This window comes from Entelurus aequoreus, linkage group LG16, assembly GCF_033978785.1.
Source record: "Entelurus aequoreus isolate RoL-2023_Sb linkage group LG16, RoL_Eaeq_v1.1, whole genome shotgun sequence".
Taxonomy (NCBI): domain Eukaryota; kingdom Metazoa; phylum Chordata; class Actinopteri; order Syngnathiformes; family Syngnathidae; genus Entelurus; species Entelurus aequoreus.
In genome coordinates, this window is record NC_084746.1 from 49,332,483 (window position 1) to 49,357,167 (window position 24,685).

The following is a 24,685-nucleotide window of genomic DNA, read 5'->3' on the forward strand; positions in this document are numbered from 1 at the left end:
GAGTTCCCCAGGGTTCGGTTCTTGGCCCTGCACTCTTTAGTATTTACATGCTGCCGCTGGGTGACATCATACGCAAGTACGGTGTTAGCTTTCACTGTTATGCTGATGACACTCAACTCTACATGCCCCTAAAGCTGACCAACACGCCGGACTGTAGTCAGCTGGAGGCGTGTCTTAATGAAATTAAACAATGGATGTCCGCTAACTTTTTGCAACTCAACGCTAAGAAAACGGAAATGCTGATTATCGGTCCTGCTAGACACCAACATCTATTTAATAATACCACCTTAACATTTGACAACCAAACAATTAAACAAGGAGACTCGGTAAAGAATCTGGGTATTATCTTCGACCCAACTCTCTCGTTTGAGTCACACATTAAGAGTGTTACTAAAACAACTCTCTCGTTTGAGTCACACATTAAGAGTGTTACTAAAACGGCCGTCTTTCATCTCCGTAATATCGCTAAAATTCGTTCCATCTTGTCCACTAGCGACGCTGAGATCATTATTCATGCGTTCGTTACGTCTCGTCTCGATTACTGTAACGTATTATTTTCGGGCCTCCCTATGTCTAGCATTAAAAGATTACAGTTGGTACAAAATGCGGCTGCAAGGCTTTTGACAAAAACAAGAAAGTTTGATCATATTACGCCTATACTGGCTCACTTGCACTGGCTTCCTGTGCACTTAAGATGCGACTTTAAGGTTTTACTACTTACGTATAAAATATTACACGGTTTAGCTCCAGCCTATCTCGCCGATTGTATTGTACCATATGTCCCGACAAGAAATCTGCGTTCAAAGAACTCCGGCTTATTAGTGATTCCCAGAGCCAAAAAAAAGTCTGCGGGCTATAGAGCGTTTTCTATTCGGGCTCCAGTACTCTGGAATGCCCTCCCGGTAACAGTTAGAGATGCTACCTCAGTAGAAGCATTTAAGTCCCATCTTAAAACTCATTTGTATAATCTAGCCTTTAAATAGACCCCCCCTTTTTTAGACCAGTTGATCTGCCGTTTCTTTTCTTCTCTCCTCTTCTCCCCTGTCCCTTGCGAGGGGGAGTTGCATAGGTCCGGTGGCCATGGATGAAGTGCTGGCTGTCCAGAGCCGGGACCCCGGGTGGACCACTAGCCTGTGCATCGGTTGGGGACATCTCTGCGCTGCTGACCCGTCTCCGCTCGGGATGGTTTCCTGTTGGCCCCGCTGTGGACTGGACTCCCGCTGATGTGTTGGATCCACTGTGGACTGGACTTTCACAATGTTATGTCAGACCCACTCGACATCCGTTGCTTTCGGTCTCCCCTAGAGGGGGGGGGTTACCCACATATGCGGTCCTCTCCAAGGTTTCTCATAGTCATTCACCGACGTCCCACTGGGGTGAGTTTTTCCTTGCCCGTATGTGGGCTCTGTACCGAGGATGTCGTTGTGGCTTGTACAGCCCTTTGAGACACTTGTGATTTAGGGCTATATAAATAAACATTGATTGATTGATTGATTGATAAACTATCAGACTGCGTGGTCGGTAGTAGTGGCTTTCAGTAGGCCTTTAAAGCTCTGTAACTATCCATTCTGTTTAATTTAAGGTCAATACGCCACTGTATGGGTCAACAGTATACCAAATGAGGTCAGGCAGGAGGTGAAATGAGGTCAAAAACCATTAGAACATCAGTGTGGTTTAGAACATAGTTGATTGAGTAAAGCCTCAGGTTGTGGTTAAACAGTCAAAAGGCCGATGAATGCCACATGTTGTGAGAGAAACAATTTTCAACTGAGAAAAAAGGTCCCCATAAACAGAACCTTCTTAATCATTTAAATACAACCACCGGTTGAATACCAACTCTGAAGCTGTGGTCCAGCACGGCAGGGACCATACACGTTTACCTGGCTTGAATCCATGGTCCAGCGTGGCAGGGACAGCACGATTCACTGGCCTGCTTCCAGAACGGCAGAAGACATTGATGAAGCAACATTTAGCCTGTAAAACCTTGCAAAGGTCTCAGGAGAGGAACCAACCAGCCGCCACACAAATGTCCTCCAAGGGAGCACCTTTGAAGAGTGCCCAAGAGGCAGCCATCCCTCAGGCGGAGTGGGCCACCACTCCCCTAAATGGAGGGACCCCAGCACCATCATAGGCCAGAGCTATGGCCTCGATAACCCAGCAGGCCAATTGCTGCTTGGAGACTCCTGCGTAGCACACAAAGAGCTGATCGGTTTGTCCGTGTGCGGTCATTGTACGACCTCAGAGACCTGACCGGACAGACTAAGTGCAACTGGGCTGCCTCTGCAGATTCATGGAAAGGAGGATGAAAGGGCTCCAGAATCAAGGGCCTCAACACAAAAGAGCAAGGAAACCCATTTGTTAAAAAGAAGAAGATGGATTAGGCAGTAGAGAGATGGCAGATCCTTCTCCTCCTAATCTCAGACCAGACGGATGCACAGACCGGGCGTTCAGTTCAGAGACCTGCTTCGCTGAAGCCATGACAAGGAGAAAGGCTGTTTTGAGAATAAGCTCCAGCCTCAATTTGGCTAAAAGCTCATTGTGAAGGTGCAAGGGGACAAGGACAGGCCAAACGTGAGAACGGTGTACTAGTATGCAGTGCCTTGAAATAAGAACCGGAGGTACTACCTGTGGTCTTTGTGTACAGAAAAGTGGGAGTATTCGTCTCGCAGATCCACTGTAGTAAACCAGTCCCCGTACCTTACAGATGACAGAAAGCGCGACAGACATCTTTTTTTTCTTTTTTCATTTACCAGAAGATTGTAGCAGTTGACATCACTCAATAGGAAGTGGAGGAACCTGATGAGGGGGCGCCCAGAGTTGAACTAGGGACCTCTCCATCTGCCGTCAAATGCTATAATACTAAGCTACACCCCCTGCGCATATGGAAGGGCAGGCATTTCAGAAGCCGTTGGAACTTTTTGCCTCCAAGGGCCAAAATAAAAAATGTGCTGACGGATCACGGGCCAAACACAGCAATTTTAAGCGTACAGCAGCACCATAAGTGAGATGTTAAGCTCCATACTGCCATAGATTAGGTAGTGAAGATCATTATGTCACTAGTTAGCCTTGCAAACATGCTATTAATGATGTTTGATCTTAAAAAAGGCCAGTATGGATCCATCCATCCATTTCCTACCGCTTGTCCCGTTCGGGGTCGCGAGGGGTGCTGGAGCCTATCTCAGCTGCATTTGTGTGGAAGGCGGGGTACACCCTGGACAAGTCGCCACCTCATCGCAGGGCCAACACAGATAGACAGACAACATTCATCCATCCATCCATTTTTTACCGCTTATTCTCTTCGGGGTCGCGGGGATGCTGGAGCCTATCTCAGCTGCATTCGGGCGGAAGGCGGGGTACACCCTGGACAAGTCGCCACCTCATCGCAGGGCCAACACAGATAGACAGACAACATTCATCCATCCATCCATCCAGCCATCCATTTTCTACCGCTTATTCCCTTCGGGGTCACGGGGGGTGCTGGAGCCTATCTCAGCTGCATTCGGGCGGAAGGCGGGCTACACCCTGGACAAGTCGCCACCTCATCGCAGGGCCAACACAGATAGACAGACAACATTCAACTGAACAAAAATGTGTTTTTGTGTTTTTGCTTCCGTTTTTCATGAATTATACTTAAATATATAAAACTTTTACTATATACACAAAACACCTATTCCTCTCAAATATTGTTCACAAGTCTTCCTAAATCAGTGTTAGTGAGCATTTCTTCTTTAAAGGGGGGTCTATTTAGTTCAGGGTTTGATTGATTGATTGAGACTTTTATTAGTAGGTTGCACAGTGAAGTACATATTCCGTACAATTGACCACTAAATGGTAACACCCGAATAAGTTTTTCAACTTGTTTAAGTCGGGGTCCACTTAAATTGATTCATGATACAGATATATACTATCATATATACTATCATCATAATACAGTCATCACACAAGATAATCACATTTAATTATTTACATTATTTACAATCAGGGGTGTGGAGGGGGGGGGGGGATATGGACAGCAAGTAGTGGACATAGAGAGAGAGAGAGAGAGAGAGAGAGAGAGAGAGAGAGAGAGAGAGAGAGAGAGAGAGAGAGAGAGAGAGAGAGATCAGAAGGCATAAGAAAAAGAAAAAGTATCTGCATTTGATTGTTTACATTTGATTATTAGCAATCCGGGGAGGGTGTTAGTTTAGGGTTGTAGCTGCCTGGAGGTGAACTTTTATTGCGGTTTTGAAGGAGGATAGAGATGCCCTTTCTTTTATACCTGTTGGGAGCGCATTCCACATTGATGTGGCATAGAAAGAGAATGAGTTAAGACCTTTGTTAGTTCGGAATCTGGGTTTAACGTGGTTAGTGGAGCTCCCCCTGGTGTTGTGGTTATGGCGGTCATTTACGTTAAGGAAGTAGTTTGACATGTACTTCGGTATCAGGGAGGTGTAGTGGATTTTATAGACTAGGCTCAGTGCAAGTTGTTTAACTCTGTCCTCCACCCTGAGCCAGCCCACTTTAGAGAAGTGGGTAGGAGTGAGGTGGGATCTGGGGTGGAGGTCTAGAAGTAACCTGACTAGCTTGTTCTGAGATGTTTGGAGTTTAGATTTGAGGGTTTTGGAGGTGCTAGGGTACCAGGAGGTGCATGCGTAATCGAAAAAGGGTTGAACGAGAGTTCCCGCCAGAATCCTCAAGGTGCTTTTGTTGACCAGGGCAGATGGCAGACAGCGTGTGTGGCGTCATGTGGGAGAGTGGTTATGGTATGGGCAGGCGTATGTTATGGATAACGAACGCAAGTGCATTTTATTGATGGCATTTTGAATGCACAGAGATACCGTGACAAGATCCTAAGGCCCATTATTGTGCCATTCACCCAATACCATCACCTCATGTTGCAGCATGACAATGCACAGCCCCACGTTGCAAGGATCTGTACACAATTCCAGTTCTTGCATGGCCAGCATGCTCACCGGACATGCCACCAATTGAAATGTTTGGGATGCTATGGATCAGTTCCTGCCAATATCCAGCAACTTGGCACAGTCATTGAAGAGGAGTGGACCAACATTCCACAGGCCACAATCAGCAACCTGATCAACTCTATGCGAAGGAGATGTGTTGCACTGCATGAGGCAAATGGTGGTCACACCAGATACTGACTGCTTTTCTGACGCCCCCAGACACGAATAAAGCAAAACTGCACATTTTAGAGTGACCTTTTATTGTGGGCAGTCTAAGGCACACAATCCGCATCATGAAATGCTCACATCAATCAATCAATCAATCAATGTTTATTTATATAGCCCTAAATCACAAGTGTCTCAAAGGGCTGTACAAGCCACGACATCCTCGGTACAGAGCCCACATACGGGCAAGGAAAACTCACCCCAGTGAGACGTCGATGTGAATGACTATGAGAAACCTTGGAGAGGACCGCATATGTGGGTAACCCCCCCCCCCCCCCCCTCTAGGGGAGACCGAAAGCAATGGATGTCGAGTGGGTCTGACATAATATTGTGAAAGTCCAACACATCAGCGAAAGTCCAGTCCATAGTGGGGCCAGCAGGAACCATCCCGAGTGGAGACGGGTCAGCAGCGTTGAGATGTCCCCATCTGATGGACAGGCTAGCGGTCCACCCCGGGTGTGAGCTGGCATGAATTATGTTGGCAAAGAAGAAGTGCTAACTAACACAGATTTAGACAGATTTTTGAGCAATATTTGAGAGGAATAGGTCTTGTCTGTATATAGTTTTAGATCTTTGAGTTCAAGTAATGAAAAATGGGAGGAAAAACAAGTGTTATGTTTATATTGTTTTACAGTATACACTGCAAGAACTGAAATCTAAGTAAGATTAAATATCTCAAATAAGGGTGATATTTGCTTATTTTCTGTCTGATAAGATAATTCTTCTCACTAAGCAGATTTTATGTTAGAGTGTTTTACTTGTTTTAAGTGTTTTGGTCCTAAATGATCTCAGTAAGATATTACAGCTTGTTGCTGAGATTTTATGAGCTATATTGAGTAAAACATGCTTGAAACTAGAATATCAAGTGTTGCAAAGCTGTGTCATTAACACTCACAAGTATAAAACTACTTTTTTTAAAGTAATCATTTCTTTCAAGCATGTAGAAAGAAAAAAAACATGACTTTGACACAATTGTGTCTCATATTAAAACAGATGACAGCCAAATGGACTTTGCTGTTTTGTTTTCAATGAAACAAGAGAAAATACGTACTCATATAGTAGTACAGTTATTAGTGAGAATATACTTATTTTAAGGTATTTTTGGGTTCATTGACAAGCCAAATTTTCTTGTTCTATTGGCAGATAATTGTGCTTAGTTCAAATAAAATACCTCAAAATTTTTTTTTTTAATTCTTGTTTTTGAACACGGACTTTTTGCAGTGTTTGTATTCAATTTGGGAAGCCAAGCGTGGGCCTTAATTGAGTCATGTGTGTACCTAATGAAGTGGCCAGTAAATATGCGAGAGTACATTTGCGAGTTAGTGAACACGTGACCATGTGTGTTGGCTTCTTTTTCCTTGCAGAGAAATCCCATCGCAAGGAAACGTCCTTGTCCGACAACCTGCTACTCATCATCATTGGCGCCTCAGCCACCACCGTCGTTGTGGTCCTGGTCGTCACTGTGCTGCTGGTCCTCCGCCGCCATCGGCACCGCAACAAGAAGTTGAAGATGGAGCTCAGCGAAAAAAAGTGAGCCCTGGGCTATATTTTTTTATTTATTAATTATGATGGAAAAATTGGTGGTGGGGGGGTGGATTGAGCAATCATATGAAATAATTTACTTTTCTTCTACTTTATGTGCATGAATGTACTGTGGAGTGAGACTTGAGTTTTTCACTTGATGGATTCTTTTAGGAAGATCCTCTTGTCAACTGTCCTTCTGGGACTTTTATTTGGTTTCTCAAAGCAGAACAACACATTGAGAAGTCTGATAATAAGAAAAAAAGGGCTTTTTTTATGTGAGCACATGACCACGTGCGTAGGATTAATATTGTGAATAGCATCTCAATCTCCGTTCTAGTCAAGACAATTTGATGTTTTTTTCCAGAAATGTGTGTCAAAACAGTTGAAGTTTGTTTACTTGAACTGTTTTTGTTGCTTCTCATCAGGGAGGAAATCAGCAATCTGTCCAGACAAGCTTCCTTCAGGAGACTTCCCTCTGCCAGCTCCGACCCACGGGTGCAGACACACACACACACACACACACACACACACACACACACACACGTGTAGCACACATGCTTTTGTGTACAGCTCCACTAATGGACATTGGAGTGTTACTTTCAAAGGCAAAATTAAAGTATTGCTAGAAACATATTTTTATATGGGACTTTATTGTATTATATGTATAGTACATGTTCCAAAAAGAAAAAAGCATAAAACACTGTATATTTAAATATACTAAATGTAAAAAAAGGGAATAACTATTCAAAATAATCTAGTTTGGTTACGCCATCATGAGCGCAACACAAGGTTTGTAAAAGTTTCAACCACAATTCTAAATAAGATGTCAAAAGCAAACTGAAATCAAATACACACAGCTTAAAGATTGATCAATACCTATTCATGATGATTTATCAAACTATAAACGAAATATACACTACCGTTCAAAAGTTTGGGGTCATATTGAAATGTCCTTATTTTGGAAGGAAAAGCACTGTACTTTTCAATGAAGATAACTTTAAACTAGTCTTAACTTTAAAGAAATACACTCTATACATTGCTAATGTGGTAAATGACTATTCTAGCTGCAAATGTCTGTTTTTTGGTGCAATATCTACATAGGTGTATAGAGGCCCATTTCCAGCAACTATCACTCCAGTGTTCTAATGGTACAATGTGTTTGCTCGTTGGCTCAGAAGGCTAATTGATGATTAGAAAACCCTTGTGCAATCATGTTCACACATCTGAAAACACTTTAGCTCGTTACAGAAGCTACAAAACTGACCTTCCTTTGAGCAGATTGAGTTTCTGGAGCATCACATTTGTGGGGTCAATTAAACGTTCAAAATGGCCAGAAAAAGAGAACTTTCATCTGAAACTCGACAGTGTATTCTTGTTCTTAGAAATGAAGGCTATTCCACAAAATTGTTTGGGTGACCCCAAACTTTTGAACGGTAGTGTACCTGAACAGAACGCTCATGATGGTTACACCAAAAAGTAACGCTATGAATCGTGTTTTTCCAAGTTTTTGGGGCCTTTTTATGCTATTTCCAAGCATCTCCTTTTTATTTTAGTTGATTTTAAATGGTCAAACTAATGCATATTATATATGCATGCCCTAGTAAACAAAAAAAAAGTCATATTTATTTTGATTGTTACATTTTGAAGTACATTTGTGCAGGTGGGTGCGAATGTACCCATTACCAGAGCTGTACACTTTTAGTATACACGGATTAACTGGAAATTATGGGTAATTTCTCCAAACTGAATCATATACAAACAGTCATAATTCTAAACATTAGCAGACATTTACATTTCCACTTTAATTTAAAATGTGTTGAATTCCACGCAAACTGTTGAAATTCTTTCAGACCTTTGCAAACCTTTTGTCACTTCTTCCCAGGTTGAGGATTACTCTCTGCTCGGGTCAGACAGCCGCATAAAAAACAGCCAAATATCTCTGGTGAGTTCCCAGGAAGTACTGTCCATATTTTATTTTTATTTTTTTACAATTTATTGCTACCAATTAGTGGGACTCAAACCTACGGCCTTCTGTGTCCTTCAGGCTTGTCGTAAACTGGGGTCATGAGGCTGATTATTAATAAGAACTTGTGAAAAATTGGTTAACCAGTACTTTCTTGTGAACAAATGTCTCATTAAGTAATCCATCCACAGGGGGCGGGGCATAAAAGAACATCTCCGGCATTTGCTACATTCGCATATCGACAGATGTATTTCCTTGATTTGCTGGCACTATCTGCAGGAGAGAAAAAAAAGACAACTGCAGCTATAAATCCAGCAGAGGGTGCCATTTTAAAAGTCAATTCACTCAACATTTTGCAGCAGGAGGACGCTATAACAAGCTGTGATGTTATGTAACTGCACGTTTTGTCAGTACAATACTGTAAACTGTAATTATTTTTAATCTGTGAAACTCTAAAATGTGTTTTACACAATCAGATATAGGAGTTTTATTATACGGAACCAAAAGTATAAATGCAACCCTTTTGTTTTTCCTCCCATTTTTCATGAGTTGAATTCAAAGATCTAAAACTTTTACTATAACACAAATCACCTATTCCTCTCAAATATTGTTCACAAATGAGTCTAAATCTGTGTTAGTGAGCATTTCTTCTTTGCCAAGATAATCCATCCCACCTCACAGGTGTGGCATATTAAGATGCTGTAGTGATGGGTTGATGAGGCGTCATGAAGCGTTTCGACACATTGCAAAACTGTATTGATACTGTGTCACTAAATACTGACATCTGCTGGACATTAAAAATCCCTACAGGCAACCTATGGACCGACTCAACTGACACTGATTTTATGACCTAGTGTATACAATAATATAAACCAAGTCATTGTAATTCATTTAGGATTATTTCATATCTTCATTTAAATAAAAATACATTTGTATCTTTTTTAGATACAGTCAATAAATAATGGGAACATGTATCATAGCATGGAAATCTAAGAGAACGTGTTGTGAATGAGGATGCTTGTGGACTGGGATTTTTTTTTTTGTACACATTTTTATTAAAAAAAACAGTTTTTCCAACGTATTAAATTTTAGACGATTTCTCTTCTTAGTTATTATTTCTCCGGCTGTAGAAAAGACTCGCTCACAGGGTCATAAAATCAGTGCGACACAGTTCGTGTATCGGTCACGTGACTTTCTAAAAGCGGTATGCGCACCGACACAGGGTTTTTCTCTATGAGCTCGACGCATGCGCCGAAGCATCGGTGTTGCCGGACCCATCACTATTATTTTGTTGTGCAAACCAATTGTTGCAGCAGCTGTCCGGGTGGCTGGTTTCAGATGATCATGGAGGTGCACCTGCTGGATGGGGAGGCCCTGGGCTGGTGTGGTCTGCGGTTGTGAGGCCGTATGGATGTACTGCCAAATTCTCTGAAACACCTTTGGAGACAGCTTATGGTAGAGAAATGAACATTTTGGTGGACATTCCTGCAGTCAGCATGCCAAATGCACGCTCTCTCAAAACGTGCGACATCTTTGGCATAATGCTGTGTGGTAAAACTGCACATTTCAGAGTGGCTTTTTTACTGTGGGCAGCCTATTGTACACCTGTGCAATAATCATGCTGTTTAATCAGCATCTTGATATGCCACACCTGTGAGGTGGGATGGAATATCTTGGCAAAGAAGAAACGCTCTCTAGCACAGATTTGTGAACAATATTTGAGAGGTATTTTGTGTATATAGCAAAAGTTTTAGATCTTTGAGGTAAAACTCGTAAAAAATTGGAGCAAAAACACAAGTGTTGCGTTTATATTTTTGTTAAGTGTCGGTGCTTCCATTTGAAATGTTTTCAGCATTCGCGGGGGTTACACTGCAAAAAGTCCGTGTTCAAAAACAAGAAAAAAAACCACAAAAATGAGGGGTATTTTATTTGAACTAAGCAAAATGATCTGCCAATAGAACAAGAAAATTTGGCTTGTCAAGACTTTCCAAAACAAGTAAAATTAGCTAACCTCAATGAACCCAAAAATACCTTAAAATAAGTATATTCTCACTAATAAGTGCACTTTTCTTGGTAGGAAAAAAAAAAGAGACCTTTTTGCTCAATATGTTGAAAAATATTCTTAAAATAAGTCAATGCTGGTGCCATTATCTTGACATAATGATATGTGCTCGGCATCATGATTTTTTTTTTCATGCTTGAAATAAGAAATTATTACTTTAAAAAAGTAGTTTTATACTTGTGAGTAGAGATGTCCAATAATGTCTTTTTTGCCGATAACCGATATTACGATATTGTCCAACTCTTAATTACCGATTCTGATATCAACCGATACCGATATATACAGTCGTGGAATTAACACATTATTATGCCTCATTTTGTTGTGATGCCCCGCTGGATGCTTTAAACAATGTAACTTTACCATGAATTGTTTTACATGGACCCCGACTTAAACAAGTTGAAAAACTTATTCGGGTGTTACCATTTAGTGATCAATTGTACGGAATATGTACTGTACTGTGCGATCTACTAATACAAGTTTCAATCAATCAATCAAAAACAAGGTATTCCAAAATAAGAGAACAACTTCAACTCCAGTTATGGAAAAAAAATGCCAACATGGCACTGCCATATTTATTATTGAAGTCACAAAGTGCATTATTTTTTTTAACATGCCTCAAAATAGCAGTTTGGAATTTGGGACATGCTCTCCCTGAGGTAATCCTTATACCCACTACAACTTTGGGAAATATTATACTTTGACTTTCACAAAGTGCATTATTATTTTTAAACATGTCTCAAAACAACAGCTACAAAAACAATGAAGGCACACAGCTTCAGTCCAGAGTATACTAGACTGGTAAAACACGGACGTAGGGCCTACAGCGGCAGTTTTAAAAAGTCATTAATTTGACTTTTTGAAACAGATACCGATAATTTCCGATATTACATTTTAAAGCATTTATCGGCCGATATTATCGGACATCTCTACTTGTGAGTGTTGATGACACAGCTTTGCAACAGTTGATATTCTAGTTTCAAGCATGTTTTACTCAATATAGGTCAGGGGTCGGCAACCCAAAATGTTGAAAGAGCCATATGGGTGAGGGTCGACATCCGGGCAACTGAGCTACATACGGGTTCTTCGAGCCATAGCAACCAGACTGGCGTTGAAAACAAACCGTTGCCATTACTCTTTAACCTGTCGACCTACGCTGGTTAAACCCGTCATTCTGCCTCCAAAATGCCGAAAAACGGTGTTGTTTTTGGTTGTGCTAACCACAACTGGAAACAGGGAAAACAAAGGTTGTATTTTGTTCTGCCAAAGCGCGATAAAAGCCCACAGAGACGAGACAAATGGCTCGCAGCTTTACACCGGGAAAACGAGGACGGTTCTCACTGGAGTCCCCCAAAGTCCCGGGTCGTGTGTTCGGATCACTTCGTTTCTGGTAAATATAAGGAACAAAAATCCACCTTCTTAACCACAACTTGGCTATACCGTCCGTGCTAATGTTGTACTTGTTGATTTTTTACCTTATAACGTTCGACAGCTGAAGTTGTTGTTGTACAAAAATAACATGCGGTATATACTATATAGTCTATAGCCTAGCTAGCTATTTTCGAAAACCGGACAACGAGAGGATACCAAAGGCAGCGTTAGATGGACACCACCGGGAAAACGTAAGGCAGGGCGGCCAAAGAACACCTGGCGAAGAACAGTTGTACTTAAACAATACATGTAGCCCTCAAATTTCTCAATATTTTATACACTAACACTTGATCTTGTTGTTGATAACTTCCGTGTCTCTTTCTTAGTAGCGCGCAGGCTAAGCTAACTAGCAAGCTAAGCTAAGCCTGAGAAGCTTTAAAGTTCACTGAGACGAGTCTGACGCAAATACATTTTCGTTTTTTCACACGATATGCGAATAAGTAAAAATGCGTAAATGAAGGATTTAACGCACTTAAACAATACATGTAGCCCTCAAATTTCTCAATATTTTATACACTAACACTTGATCTTGTTGTTGATAACTTCCGCGTCTCTTTCTTAGTAGCGCGCAGGCTAAGCTAACTAGCAAGCTAAGCTAAGCCTGAGAAGCTTTAAAGTTCACTGAGACGAGTCTGACGCAAATAATACATTTTTTCACACGATATGCGAATAAGTAAAAATGCGTAAATGAAGGATTTAACGCCGACTTCCAAGCCACAACGCTCGTTAAATGCTTTTTCTGTCAATGCTGTGTTCGCTGTGAGCTGCTTTGTTTTCAACGAATTCCCGGTTGCTAGGGGATTGGTAGGCGGAAGTGACGTAGGTCCGCCCTCACCCATTGGACCAAAAATACAAAAACAAATCTGTCTGGAGCCGCACAAAATTAAAAGCCATATTACATGTGTCATGAGATATACATTTAATTAAGAGGACCTAAAGGAAACTAAATGACCTCAAATATAGCTACAAATGAGGCATAATGATGCAATATGTACATATCGCTAGCCTAAATAGCGTGTTAGCATCGATTAGCTTGCAGTCATGCAGTGACCAAATATGTCTGATTAGCACTCCACACAAGTCAATAACATCAACAAAACTCACCTTTGTGCATTCACGCACAACGTTAAAAGTGTGGTGGACAAAATGAGACAATAGAAGAAGTGGCATAAAACACGTCCTAGAAAGTCGGAGAAAGTTCTGCATGTAAACAAACTACGGTGAGTTCAAGGACCGCCAAAATTAGTAGGACAAAACGGCGCTCGCCAAATACTCGAATCAGTGACGCATGTTTAATATAAACAGTGTGATTTATAACAGTTAGGGAGGTTTGTGTCATGTTTGTCCTCCTACAGAAACCATATTAAAACAAAAAAATAGCTGTTTTTCCCCTCATCTTTTTCCATTCTTCATACATTTTTGAAAAATCTCCAGAGAGCCACTAGGGCGGCGCTAAAGAGCCGACCCCCGATATAGGTCATAAAATCTCAGCAACAAGCTGTAATATCTTACTGAGATCATTTAGGACCAAAACACTTAAAACAAGTAAAACACTCTAACATAAAATCTGTTTAGTGAGAAGAATTATCTTATCAGACAGAAAATAGGCAAATATCACCCTTATTTGAGATATTTAATCTTACTTAGATTTCAGTTTTTGCAGTGTACCTTTTACTGCGTGCACTACGATGTTGCTGTGATTTATTTACAGGAGCGACCCAACTATAATGGCAGCATGTCCACTCTGGGTGGGCGTTGGGTGCCTGTGGTGGGGCTGGAGGCGGACGTGACGGGGCGTCCCGTCGTCTGGCTCGAAGGCGGAACTGACAGCAAAAAGGAGGCGCAGAGAAGGAGGGCGGGGTCGTATCTGAAGAGCAGCAACATGTCGCTGGTACTGGTCAGCGTCTCTCTCGATTACCACATCTGTACATTAGATTACTGTGCTCCATCTTTACATCACTAGGGGGCAGTATTCAGCACTACTTGTACTGTTTTCTGCCCAATTAATATTGCTGACATTTTTGGTAAGAATCCCCAAAAATCTATATAAGACTAAGAAAAGGTAATAACTTTTTTTCTGTCAAATTTAATCCAATTTCAGTGAAAATGTTTTGTCTGGATCCAGTCCAAATTCTAAATGATTGTACCTCGTCTACCCGCAGGATTCCGGTCTTCCGTTGTCCCAGCTTCCCCTGAAAGACCAACCGGACGACATCGTCGGACCAAGAGAGGTCGCCGTCCCCTCGCAGGTGGAAGACTGGAATTCCTCCCAGCTGACGCCGCCGGGGGAGCTGGAAGACGAAGAGGACGGCGGCGCCTACCGTCTGTCCGAGGCGCTCACCAATCACTTCTACTACAGCAACGGCGTCCTCAGGCCCAAGCCGCACGCCAACGGCATCTTGCTACACCCTCATGGTCAGGTGATCTAGACAAGGTTTCGCCCAATAACATTTGAGCTCCAAGGCTTGCTGGACTAGCCAGAATGAGCCTTGTGGATAACTGTGGTCCTGAATCTGTGCTTTTTTTTTTGGTACGAAATGAACTGAGAGTCAGTAAGGGACCGTCATCAATGTGCAAGCTTCAGACCCAAAACCTAAGCGGTGCACTCTGGAGGGCACACTTCTAAGTGACACCACCCTTAGAGTCCTGACTTTGTTTCTCATAATAATGGCCGCTTGGTTTTAAATAAACCACAGTGAGGTGAAAGTTCTTGAGGTGGACCAGTGCCTTCATTCCAGATTCTCTCATATTGTCCACATAACATACACACTTAACAAGAACCTTGAACTGCTAAAAAAAAACAAAAAAAAAACTTTCTATTCCTCATTCTATGGTTATCATCACACTTTTCCTCCCGGCCATCCAGTGGTTATTTTCTGTAGTGGCATCACAAAAAAGCTAAAAAAAAAATGCTTAACACTCCTATGGAGTGAATCTATAAAAATCATCTGACAGCGTTTATACAGAAAGTTTGAATTTAGAGGCAGATTTTATTTAAAATTTTAGGTTGAGCTCCCAAGTTTCACCACTTTTTGGGCGGTTTGGAGGTTCAACTGTATAAATGTAGTAATGATAATCAGTGTTTCCCACTAGACTACAGTCTGCATTTGTTTAATCGGCCGTGACGCATGTGCATATTATTTTTATGGGAAATAAAAGAACAAAATAAGTTATAAATTCAGATGAACTTGCTTCCATCACATTTTTTTTATGCACTCTGAAGGCTTTTAGATGAGCAGTTTGTGCTTTTGTGTTAGTTGCAAAGTGTCCAATAAGATAAAAAAAATGTCACTATTTTTTTATTATTTAGGAAAAACTAACCACGAGGCATGTGAATACTGGTTAATATAGAAACCAACGCTGATCCCTCCTGCTACGTCCTTCAATTCTCTGGCGGATCTGCTGGGTTTATGATGCCATCTACTGCAGCTACACTCACAGGCAGTCCCCTTATAGTGTGTTTATGAGCAACGGCGGACAAATTTGTATATGGCACACTGCCACAAAAGACTGTATGGGAAACACTGATACTAGAAGAAAAAAAATACATACATGCACAAAAGTATTACTGTGAAAATTATGGGTTTGTTATTTTTACATTAGATACGCCATCTAATGATATCCAATTCCATGCTTCTGCGTTTAGTTTACAGATTCAACTATGCCCGTTTACACAAAATGTTCTTTTGAACTCTGAAGTCAAGCTAGGTTGGTATTATGTGGAGGACACTTTTCTACCTTCTGTTTTATTTACAATGCTTTTATACTGGTAATGATTTTGTGACGCCTGCTGTAACCAAGGGTTTGTCTATTTATTCTTCAAAGCAAGGCATGAACAAAGTTGTTGTTATGAAGGACAAGGAGGCTTGGATTACATGTCTGTATGGAGCTTTAAGGAAATGGGTGAATATTTCAGTCATTTGTTGTCATGGTTACACAGTGGAGATTGTTAGCAATGTAACAGAGGCAGAAGGCCAGAGAATAAAGTTGAGATTTGAACCCAAAAACTTGTGGCAGTGAAGTATCAGTGCCAACCACTCTGCCACTGTGCTGTTCTCCCCTAAATTACTAAAACTTTTGCCAAAGTTGCATTAATAGTAATGAGTTTAAAGTGAACCTCCACTGCAAAGGTCAGAGAGTCAAACCAGAACTTTGGGTCAACCTCTCCTGGTGCGTGCGCTGGTGCGTGCGCAGGTTGCTCCTCTGGGAGAAACACTTTCCGCAGGTGTCACACGTGTACGGCTTCTCCCCCGTGTGAATGCGCTGGTGGATCTGCAGGTGGCTGACCCGGTCGAAGCTTTTGCCACAGAACTGGCAGATGAACCACTTCTCCTTGACGCGGCCGCCCGCGGCGTCTTTGGGAGGCCGGGAGTCGCTGAAGATGAAGATTCTGTCGTGTGGGTTAAATGTTCTGATGGCCTCTGGTCTGTCCTCGTCCTGACCGGGGTGTGCGGGTCTAAAAGTGGCGCCACCTGTGGCCTGACTGGACATGGCGTGCCTGGCGCCCATGAGCAAACTTTCCGAGAAGGCGGCTTCTGCAGAACCATCAAGGAGGTCTAAGGCGTTCTCGATGAACAGGATTTCCGAGTCCAGATTCTGGGACTTTGGTGCCGTAAAGTAGTCCGACTCCTCTGTGGTGTCGCTGTCTCCCATGGAAACCGAGGACCAGCGGTGGTTCTCCTTTTCTTCTACGGCGCGTTGATTGCCATTACGCCCGTAGTCTTTTAGCTGCTCTACGATCATGACGTCGTCCTCATCCTCCAGCTTGACGGGGAGGTCTTCATCGGTTCTGGCGCAGGTCTGAGATTTGGGGTTCCCCTCTGACTGAGCTTCTGCTCCGTGATTGGTGGAGGGGTCCATCTTTTCTTTGGCGTTCTGCTCTAAAGACGGACAGACTGGTTCCGAAACTGGACCTGGAAGGAGAAGAGGAGCGTTAAGATTAATCCTGCATCTCAGTAGATTCTGGGTGAAAGGGTATTTACTAGAGATGTCCATTTATAATAATATATATCGGCCGATAAATGCTTTAAAATGTAATATCGGAAATTATCGGTATCGGTTTCAAAAAGTAACATTTATGACTTTCTAAAACGCCGCTGTGTACACGGACGTAGGGAGAAGTAGAGAGCGCCAATAAACCTTAAAGGCACTGCCTTTGCGTGCCGGCCCAGTCACATAATATCTACGGCTTTTCACACACACAAGTGAATGCAAGGCATACTTGGTCAACAGCCATACAGGTCACACTGAGGGTAGCCGTATAAACAACTTTAACACTGTTACAAATATGCGCCACACTGTGAACCCACACCAAACAAGAATGACAAACATTTCAGGAGAACATCCGCACCGTAACACAACATACCGTAATTTTCGGACTATAAGTTGCAGTTATTTTCATAGTTTGGCCGGGGGTGCGACTTATACTCAGGAGCGACTTACACTACCGTTCAAAAGTTTGGGGTCACCCAAACAATTTTGTGGAATAGCCTTCATTTCTAAGAACAAGAATAGACTGTCGAGTTTCAGATGAAAGTTCTCTTTTTCTGGCCATTTTGAGCGTTTAATTGACCCCACAAATGTGATGCTCCAGAAACTCAATCTGCTCAAAGGAAGGTCAGTTTTGTAGCTTCTGTAACGAGCTAAACTGTTTTCAGATGTGTGAACATGATTGCACAAGGGTTTTCTAATCATCAATTAGCCTTCTGAGCCAATGAGCAAACACATTGTACCATTAGAACACTGGAGTGATAGTTGCTGGAAATGGGCCTCTATACACCTATGTAGATATTGCACCAAAAAGCAGACATTTGCAGCTAGAATAGTCATTTACCACATTAGCAATGTATAGAGTGTATTTCTTTCAAGTTAAGACTAGTTTAAAGTTATCTTCATTGAAAAGTACAGTGCTTTTCCTTCTAAAATAAGGACATTTCAATGTGACCCCAAACTTTTGAACGGTAGTGTATGTGTGAAATTATTAACACATTACCGTAAAATATCAAATAATATTATTTAGCTCATTCACGTAAGAGACTAGACGTATAAGATTTCATGGGATTTAGCAATTAGGAGTGACAGATTGTTTGGTAAACGTATAGCATGTTCTATATGTTATAGTTATTTGAATGACTCTTACCATAATATGTTACGTTAACATACCAGGCACCTTCTCAGTTGGTTATTTATGCCTCATATAACGTACACTTATTCAGCCTGTTCACTATTTATTTATTTTATATTGCCTTTCAAATGTCTATTCTTGGTGTTGGGTTTTATCAAATAAATTTCCCCCAAAAATGCGAAATATACTCCAGTGCAACTTATACACTACCGTTCAAAAGTTTGGGGTCACATTGAAATGTCCTTATTTTTGAAGGAAAAGCACTGTACTTTTCAATGAAGATAACTTTAAACTAGTCTTAACTTTAAAGAAATACACTCTATACATTGCTAATGTGGTAAATGACTATTCTAGCTTCAAATGTCTGCTTTTTGGTGCAATATCTACATAGGTGTATAGAGGCCCATTTCCAGCAACTATCACTCCAGTGTTCTAATGGTACAATGTGTTTGCTCATTGGCTCAGAAGGCTAATTGATGATTAGAAAACCCTTGTGCAATCATGTTCACACATCTGAAAACACTTTAGCTCGTTACAGAAGCTACAAAACTGACCTTCCTTTGAGCAGATTGAGTTTCTGGAGCATCACATTTGTGGGGTCAATTAAACGCTCAAAATGGCCAGAAAAAGAGAACTTTCATCTGAAACTCGACAGTCTATTCTTGTTCTTAGAAATGAAGGCTATTCCACAAAATTGTTTGGGTGACCCCAAACTTTTGAACGGTAGTGTATATGTTTTTTTTCCTTCTTTATTATGCATTTTCGGCCGGTGCGACTTATACTCCGAAAAATACGGTAAACACAACAGAACAAATACCCAGAACCCCTTGCAGCACTAACTCTTCCGGGACACTACAATATACACCCCCCGCTACCCCCCTACCTCCCCCCACCTCAACCTCCTCATGCTCTCTCAGGGAGAGCATGTCCCAAATTCCAAGCTGCTGTTTTGAGGCATGTTAAAAAAAAAAAAATGCACTTTGTGACTTCAATAATAAATATGGCAGTGCCATGTTGGCATTTTTGCCCCATAACTTGAGTTGATTTATTTTGGAAAACCTTGTTACATTGTTTAGTGCAGTGGTTCTTAACCTGGGTTCGATCGAACCCTAGGGGTTCGGTGAGTCGGGCTCAGGGGTTCGGCGGAGGTCAAGACACACCCGCTCATTGTGTAAATACAAACTTCTCCCTATCGGCGTATTATGGATACGCCAACAGCAGAAGTCAGACTGATGTGCAGGTGTGTCATTTGTTGTGAGTTTATGCACTGTGTTGGTGATGTTCATGCACGGTTCATTTTGTGCACCAGTTATAAAACATGGTAACACTTTAGTATGGGGAACATATTCACCATTAATTAGTTGCTTATTAACATGCAAATTAGTAACATATTGGCTCTTAACTAGTCATTATTAAGTACTTATTAATGCTTTAAACGGCATGGCCTTATTATAACCCTAACCCTCTAACCCTGGCCCTAACCCTAACCAAATAACTCTAAATTAAGTCTTTGTTACTTAGAATATGTTCCCCATACTAAAGTGTTACCAAAAACATATAACTTTGTCTTGAATTTGACAAAAAAAACATTTTATTTTTCACTAAAGAAGGGTTCGGTGAATGTGCATATGAAACTGGTGGGGTTCGATACCTCCAACAAGGTTAAGAACTAGGGATGTCCGATAATGGCTTTTTGCCGATATCCGATATTGTCCAACTCTTTAATTACCGATACCGATATCAACCGATATATGCAGTCGTGGAATTAACACATTATTATGCGTAATTTGGACAACCAGGTATGGTGAAGATAAGGTACCTTTTAAAAATAATAATAAAATAAGATAACTAAATTAAAAACATTTTCTTGAATAAAAAAGAAAGTAAAACAATATAAAAACAGTTACATAGAAACTAGTAATTAATGAAAATGAGTCAAATTAACTGTTAAAGGTTAGTACTATTAGTGGACCAGCAGCACGCACAATCATGTGTGCTTACGGACTGTATCCCTTGCAGACTGTATTGATATATAATGTAGGAACCAGAATATTGATAACAGAAAGAAATGGGGGGAGGGAGGTTTTTTGGGTTGGTGCACTAATTGTAAGTGTATTTTGTGTTTTTTATGTTGATTTAATTAAAAAAAACAAATAAAAAAAACGATACAGATAATAAAAAAACCGATACCGATAATTTCCGATATTACATTTTAACGCATTTATCGGCCGATAATATCGGCAGGCCGATATTATCGGACATCCCTATTAAGAACCACTGGTTTAATGCATCCAGCGGGGCATCACAACAAAATTAGGCATAATAATGTGTTAATTCCACAACTGTATGTATCAGTATCGGTTGATATCCATCCATCCGTCTTCAACCGCTTATCCGGAATGGGGTCGTGGGGACAACAGCTCCAGCAGAGACCCCCAGACTTCCCTCTCCAGAGCAACATTAGCGACTACCTCCTGGGGAATCCCGAAGCGTTCCCAGGCCAGAGAGGAGATATAATCCCCCCATCTGGTCCTTGGCCTGCCGCGGGGCCTCCTCCCAGTGGGACGTGCAACGAGGACCTCCCTAGGGAGACGCTCGTTAAGGCATCCGCACGAGATGCCCGAACCACCTGAGCTGGCTCCTTTCCAAGCGAAGGAGCAGCGGCTCTACTCCGAGTCTCTCTCGGGGGACTGAACTTCTCACCCTATCTCTAAGGGAGATGCCAGACACACTTCTGAGGAAACTCATTTCGGCCGCTTGTATCCGCGATCTTATCGTTTCGGTCAGGGCCGGCCCGTGGCATAGGCCGTATAGGCAAATGCTAAGGGCGCCGTCCATCAGGGGGCGCCACGCCAGTGCCACAAATGTTGGAGAAAAAAAAAGAAAAAAGTTGGTACTATTATTTCTAAATACAAAAAATAATCCTACGTTAATTAAAATGCAAAGTAAAGCCTATTTAATAGAAATATTATTTGTTACAACATTACGCCCCCCCTCCCCCCGCACGGTGCGCCCCCTCCCTTACCGTATCATGACTCTTACCACATCAAAAAATCAACACAAGATGTCAAAAAGGCCAAAACTGTCAGGTGCCCAGGGAAGAAAAAATAGAAAAGAAGAGGAGGAGAAACGAGAAAAAGACAGAGGTAGCAGGTAGGTAACGTTAGCCGACATGAAATTATTTGTCTGTTACAGAATGTGATAGTAACCTGTCTTTTTAGCATTAAGCTAATGTTACATGATTTGGCAATTGCTAATCAATAAATAGCTAGTTCTGTTTTAACGTCAGGTTAATATTGTGGAGGGGGCTAAATTGTTATGGAAAATAATAATGTAACGTTAGGTAATTACAGTACTCCCACCTTACATTCCTCAGGGACATTTGTATTAGATCTTTTAAGCAGGTGTTTTTTGTTTACATTGTTATTGCCTTCTGGTTAGCTAATGTTTGCCCTGCAGGTAATAGTCACTTTTTCACCCCTTTATATATTAGGTATAGTTGTAAGCCTAGTTGTTAAAGTGCACATCATTAATGTTAATTAAGCAATATCACATGAGAGGGAATGCTGTTTTTTAATTTGAGCACTGCTGTGATTCGGTTAAAGATAATCATAACATTCTCATATAATATGTTAATTTGCTTTCTTTAAGTAAAAAAAAAGGTCAAAGACAAAGCTATTCGGTTTCTTGTGAGTATACACACTTCACCGCCGATGTGGGGGGGGGGGGGGGGGGGGGGGGGGGCGCCACCTAAAATCTTGCCTAGGGCGCCAGATTGGTTAGGGCCAGGCCTGCTTTCGGTCATGACCGATATCGGAATCGGTAATTAAGAGTTGGACAATACATAAAATCGGCAAAAAAGCCAGGATGCCACCCGAACGCCTCCCTAGAGAGGTGTTTCGGGCACGTCCAACCGGTAGGAGGCCACGGGGAAGACCCAGGACACGTTGGGAAGACTATCTCCCAGCTGGCCTGGGACCGTCTCGGGATCCCCCGGGAGGAACTGGACGAAGTGGCTGGGGAGAGGGAAGTCTGGGCTTCCCTGCTTAGGCTGCTGCCCCCGCGACCCGACCTCGGATAAGCGGAAGAAGATGGATGGATGGGCAAAAAAGCCATTATCGGACATTTCTAGTTGTGAGTTCAAACCCCGGCCGAGTCATACCAAAGACTATAAAAATGGGACAAATTCCAAGCTGCTGTTTTGAGGCATGTTAAAAAAAATAATGCACTTTGTGACTTCAATAATAAATATGGCAGTGCCATGTTGGCATTTTTTTCCCATAACTTGAGTTGATTTATTTTGGAAAACCTTGTTACATTGTTTAGTGCAGGGGTCACCAACCTTTTTGAAAGCAAGAGCTACTTCTTGGGTAGTGATTAATGCGAAGGGCTACCAGTTTGATACACACTTAAATAAATTGCCAGAAATAGCCAATTTGCTCAATTTACCTTTAACTCTATGTTATTATTAATAATTAATGATATTTACGCTTAATTGAACGGTTTAAAAGAGGAGAAAACACGAAAAAATTGACAATTAAATTTTTAAACATAGTTTATCTTCAATTTCGACTCTTTAAAATTCAAAATTCAACCGAAAAAAGAAGAGAAAAACTAGCTAATTCGAATCTTTTTGAAAAAATAAAAAAAAGAATTTATGGAACATCATTAGTAATTTTTCCTGATTAAGTTTAATTTTAGAATTTTGATGACATGTTTTAAATAGGTTAAAAACCAATTTACACTTTGTTAGAATATATAACAAATTGGACCAAGCTATATTTCTAACAAAGACAAATCATTATTTCTTCTAGATTTTCCAGAACACAAATTTTAAAAGAAATTCAAAAGACTTTGAAATAAAATTTAAATTTGATTTTACAGATTTTCTAGATTTGCCAGAATATTTTTTTTGAATTTTAATCATAATAAGTTTAAAGAAATATTTCACAAATATTCTTCGTCGAAAAAACAGAAGCTAAAATGAAAAATTAAATTAAAATGTATTTATTATTCTTTACAATAAAAAAAAACAATTACTTGAACATTGATTTACATTGTCAGGAAAGATGAGGAAGGAATTTAAAAAGTAAAAAGGTATATGTGTTAAAAATAATTTTTAAGGTTGTATTTTTTCTCTAAAATTGTCTTTTTGAAAGTTATAAGAAGCAAAGTAAAAAAAATAATGGATTTATTTAAACAAGTGAAGACCAAGTCTTTAAAATATTTTCTTGGATTTTCAAATTCTATTTGAGTTTTGTCTCTCTTAGAATTAAAAATGTCGGGCAAAGCGAGACCAGCTTGCTAGTAAATAAATAAAATGTAAAAAATAGAGGCAGCTCACTGGTAAGTGCTCCTATTTGAGCTATTTTTAGAACAGGCCAGCGGGCTACTCATCTGGTCCTTACGGGCTACCTGGTGCCCGCGGGCACCGCGTTGGTGACCCCTGGTTTAGTGCATCCAGCGGGGCATCACAACAAAATTAGGCATAATAATGTGTTAATTCCACGACTGTATACATCGGTTGATATCGGAATCGGTCATTAAGAGTTGGACAATATCGTAAATCTGCAAAAAAAAGCCATTATCGGACATCTCTAGTTGTGAGTTCAAACCTCGACCAAAGACTATAAAAATGGGACCCATTACCTCCCTGCTTGGCACTCAGCATCAAGGGTTGGAATTGGGGGTTAAATCACCAAAAATGATTCCCGGGCGCGGCCACCGCTGCTGCTCACTGCTCCCCTCACCTCCCAGGGGGTGAACAAGGGTGATGGGTCAAACGCAGAGGACAGATTTCACCACACCTAGTGTGTGTGTGTGTGTGACAATCATTGCTACTTTAACTTAATAAATATAACATGTACATTATTGTCAATGTCATCACGGCATTGAAGTTAGAAAAGACAGAAGTGATTAAAAGACAAAAACAACGTGTTGATGTTGTGTTTACCATCGCTGTCTCTGAGGGGAGGAGGCGGCGGCCTCTTGGGCTGCTTCTCCTTCTTGGAGGGAGACACATTCGTAGTTTGTCGCTGCTTCTCCAGCAACTTCTTCTCCAAGGCCTCCACCTCCCGGTCCCTCCGGCGCAGCTCGGCGGTGACCAGCGCGAAGGCGTCCTCCCACAGTTTGGCGATCTCCAACACGGCGGCTTGGGCTAGCGTGTCCATGATGGAGGCGAGCTTGCGCTGGAAAGTGGCACCGTGAGCCAAGCAGGGCCCCTGTGGCGTTGACATGGCGGGTGATGAAGTTATGTACGGCGGGAAATTGCTGCTCAAATTACAACTTGACAGTCGCCGTTTGGACGTTACATTACTGTGGCGAGAAGACTCGCAAACATTAGCCGTGATGGTGTGTTGTTGCAGAAGAAACAGGAAGTGCTTGGTGTCACGTGACGGGAATCTACGGCGAACGCA

The 24,685-nt window shown here is 41.5% G+C and overlaps 2 protein-coding genes across 5 annotated transcripts in view; one reads left to right on the forward strand and one right to left on the reverse strand.

Moving 5' to 3' along the window:
• The window catches only part of LOC133631127 (nectin-4-like), a 57,518-nt gene extending 41,366 nt beyond the window's left edge, over positions 1-16,152 (forward strand). For 2 of the 4 annotated variants that reach the window (XM_062023198.1, XM_062023200.1), the window contains exons 7-11: positions 6,533-6,698; positions 7,118-7,187; positions 8,575-8,634; positions 13,857-14,042; positions 14,308-16,152. In XM_062023198.1, the coding sequence (XP_061879182.1) occupies positions 6,533-6,698; positions 7,118-7,187; positions 8,575-8,634; positions 13,857-14,042; positions 14,308-14,574 (749 nt within the window). In that variant the 3' untranslated portion in view covers positions 14,575-16,152. The remainder of the gene's footprint in view (positions 1-6,532; positions 6,699-7,117; positions 7,188-8,574; positions 8,635-13,856; positions 14,043-14,307) is intronic. The other 2 variants (XM_062023199.1, XM_062023201.1) reach the window with 2 other exon arrangements.
• Positions 15,280-24,671, reverse strand: LOC133631128 (zinc finger protein with KRAB and SCAN domains 7). Its single transcript, XM_062023202.1, has 2 exons — positions 24,223-24,671; positions 15,280-17,058 (listed from the first exon to the last, which is right to left on the reverse strand). The coding sequence occupies exons 1-2, from the start codon at positions 24,503-24,505 to the stop codon at positions 16,277-16,279; spliced, it is 1,065 nt and encodes a 354-aa protein (XP_061879186.1). The 5' UTR covers positions 24,506-24,671; the 3' UTR covers positions 15,280-16,276.
• Between the last annotated feature and the right edge of the window lie 14 nt (positions 24,672-24,685).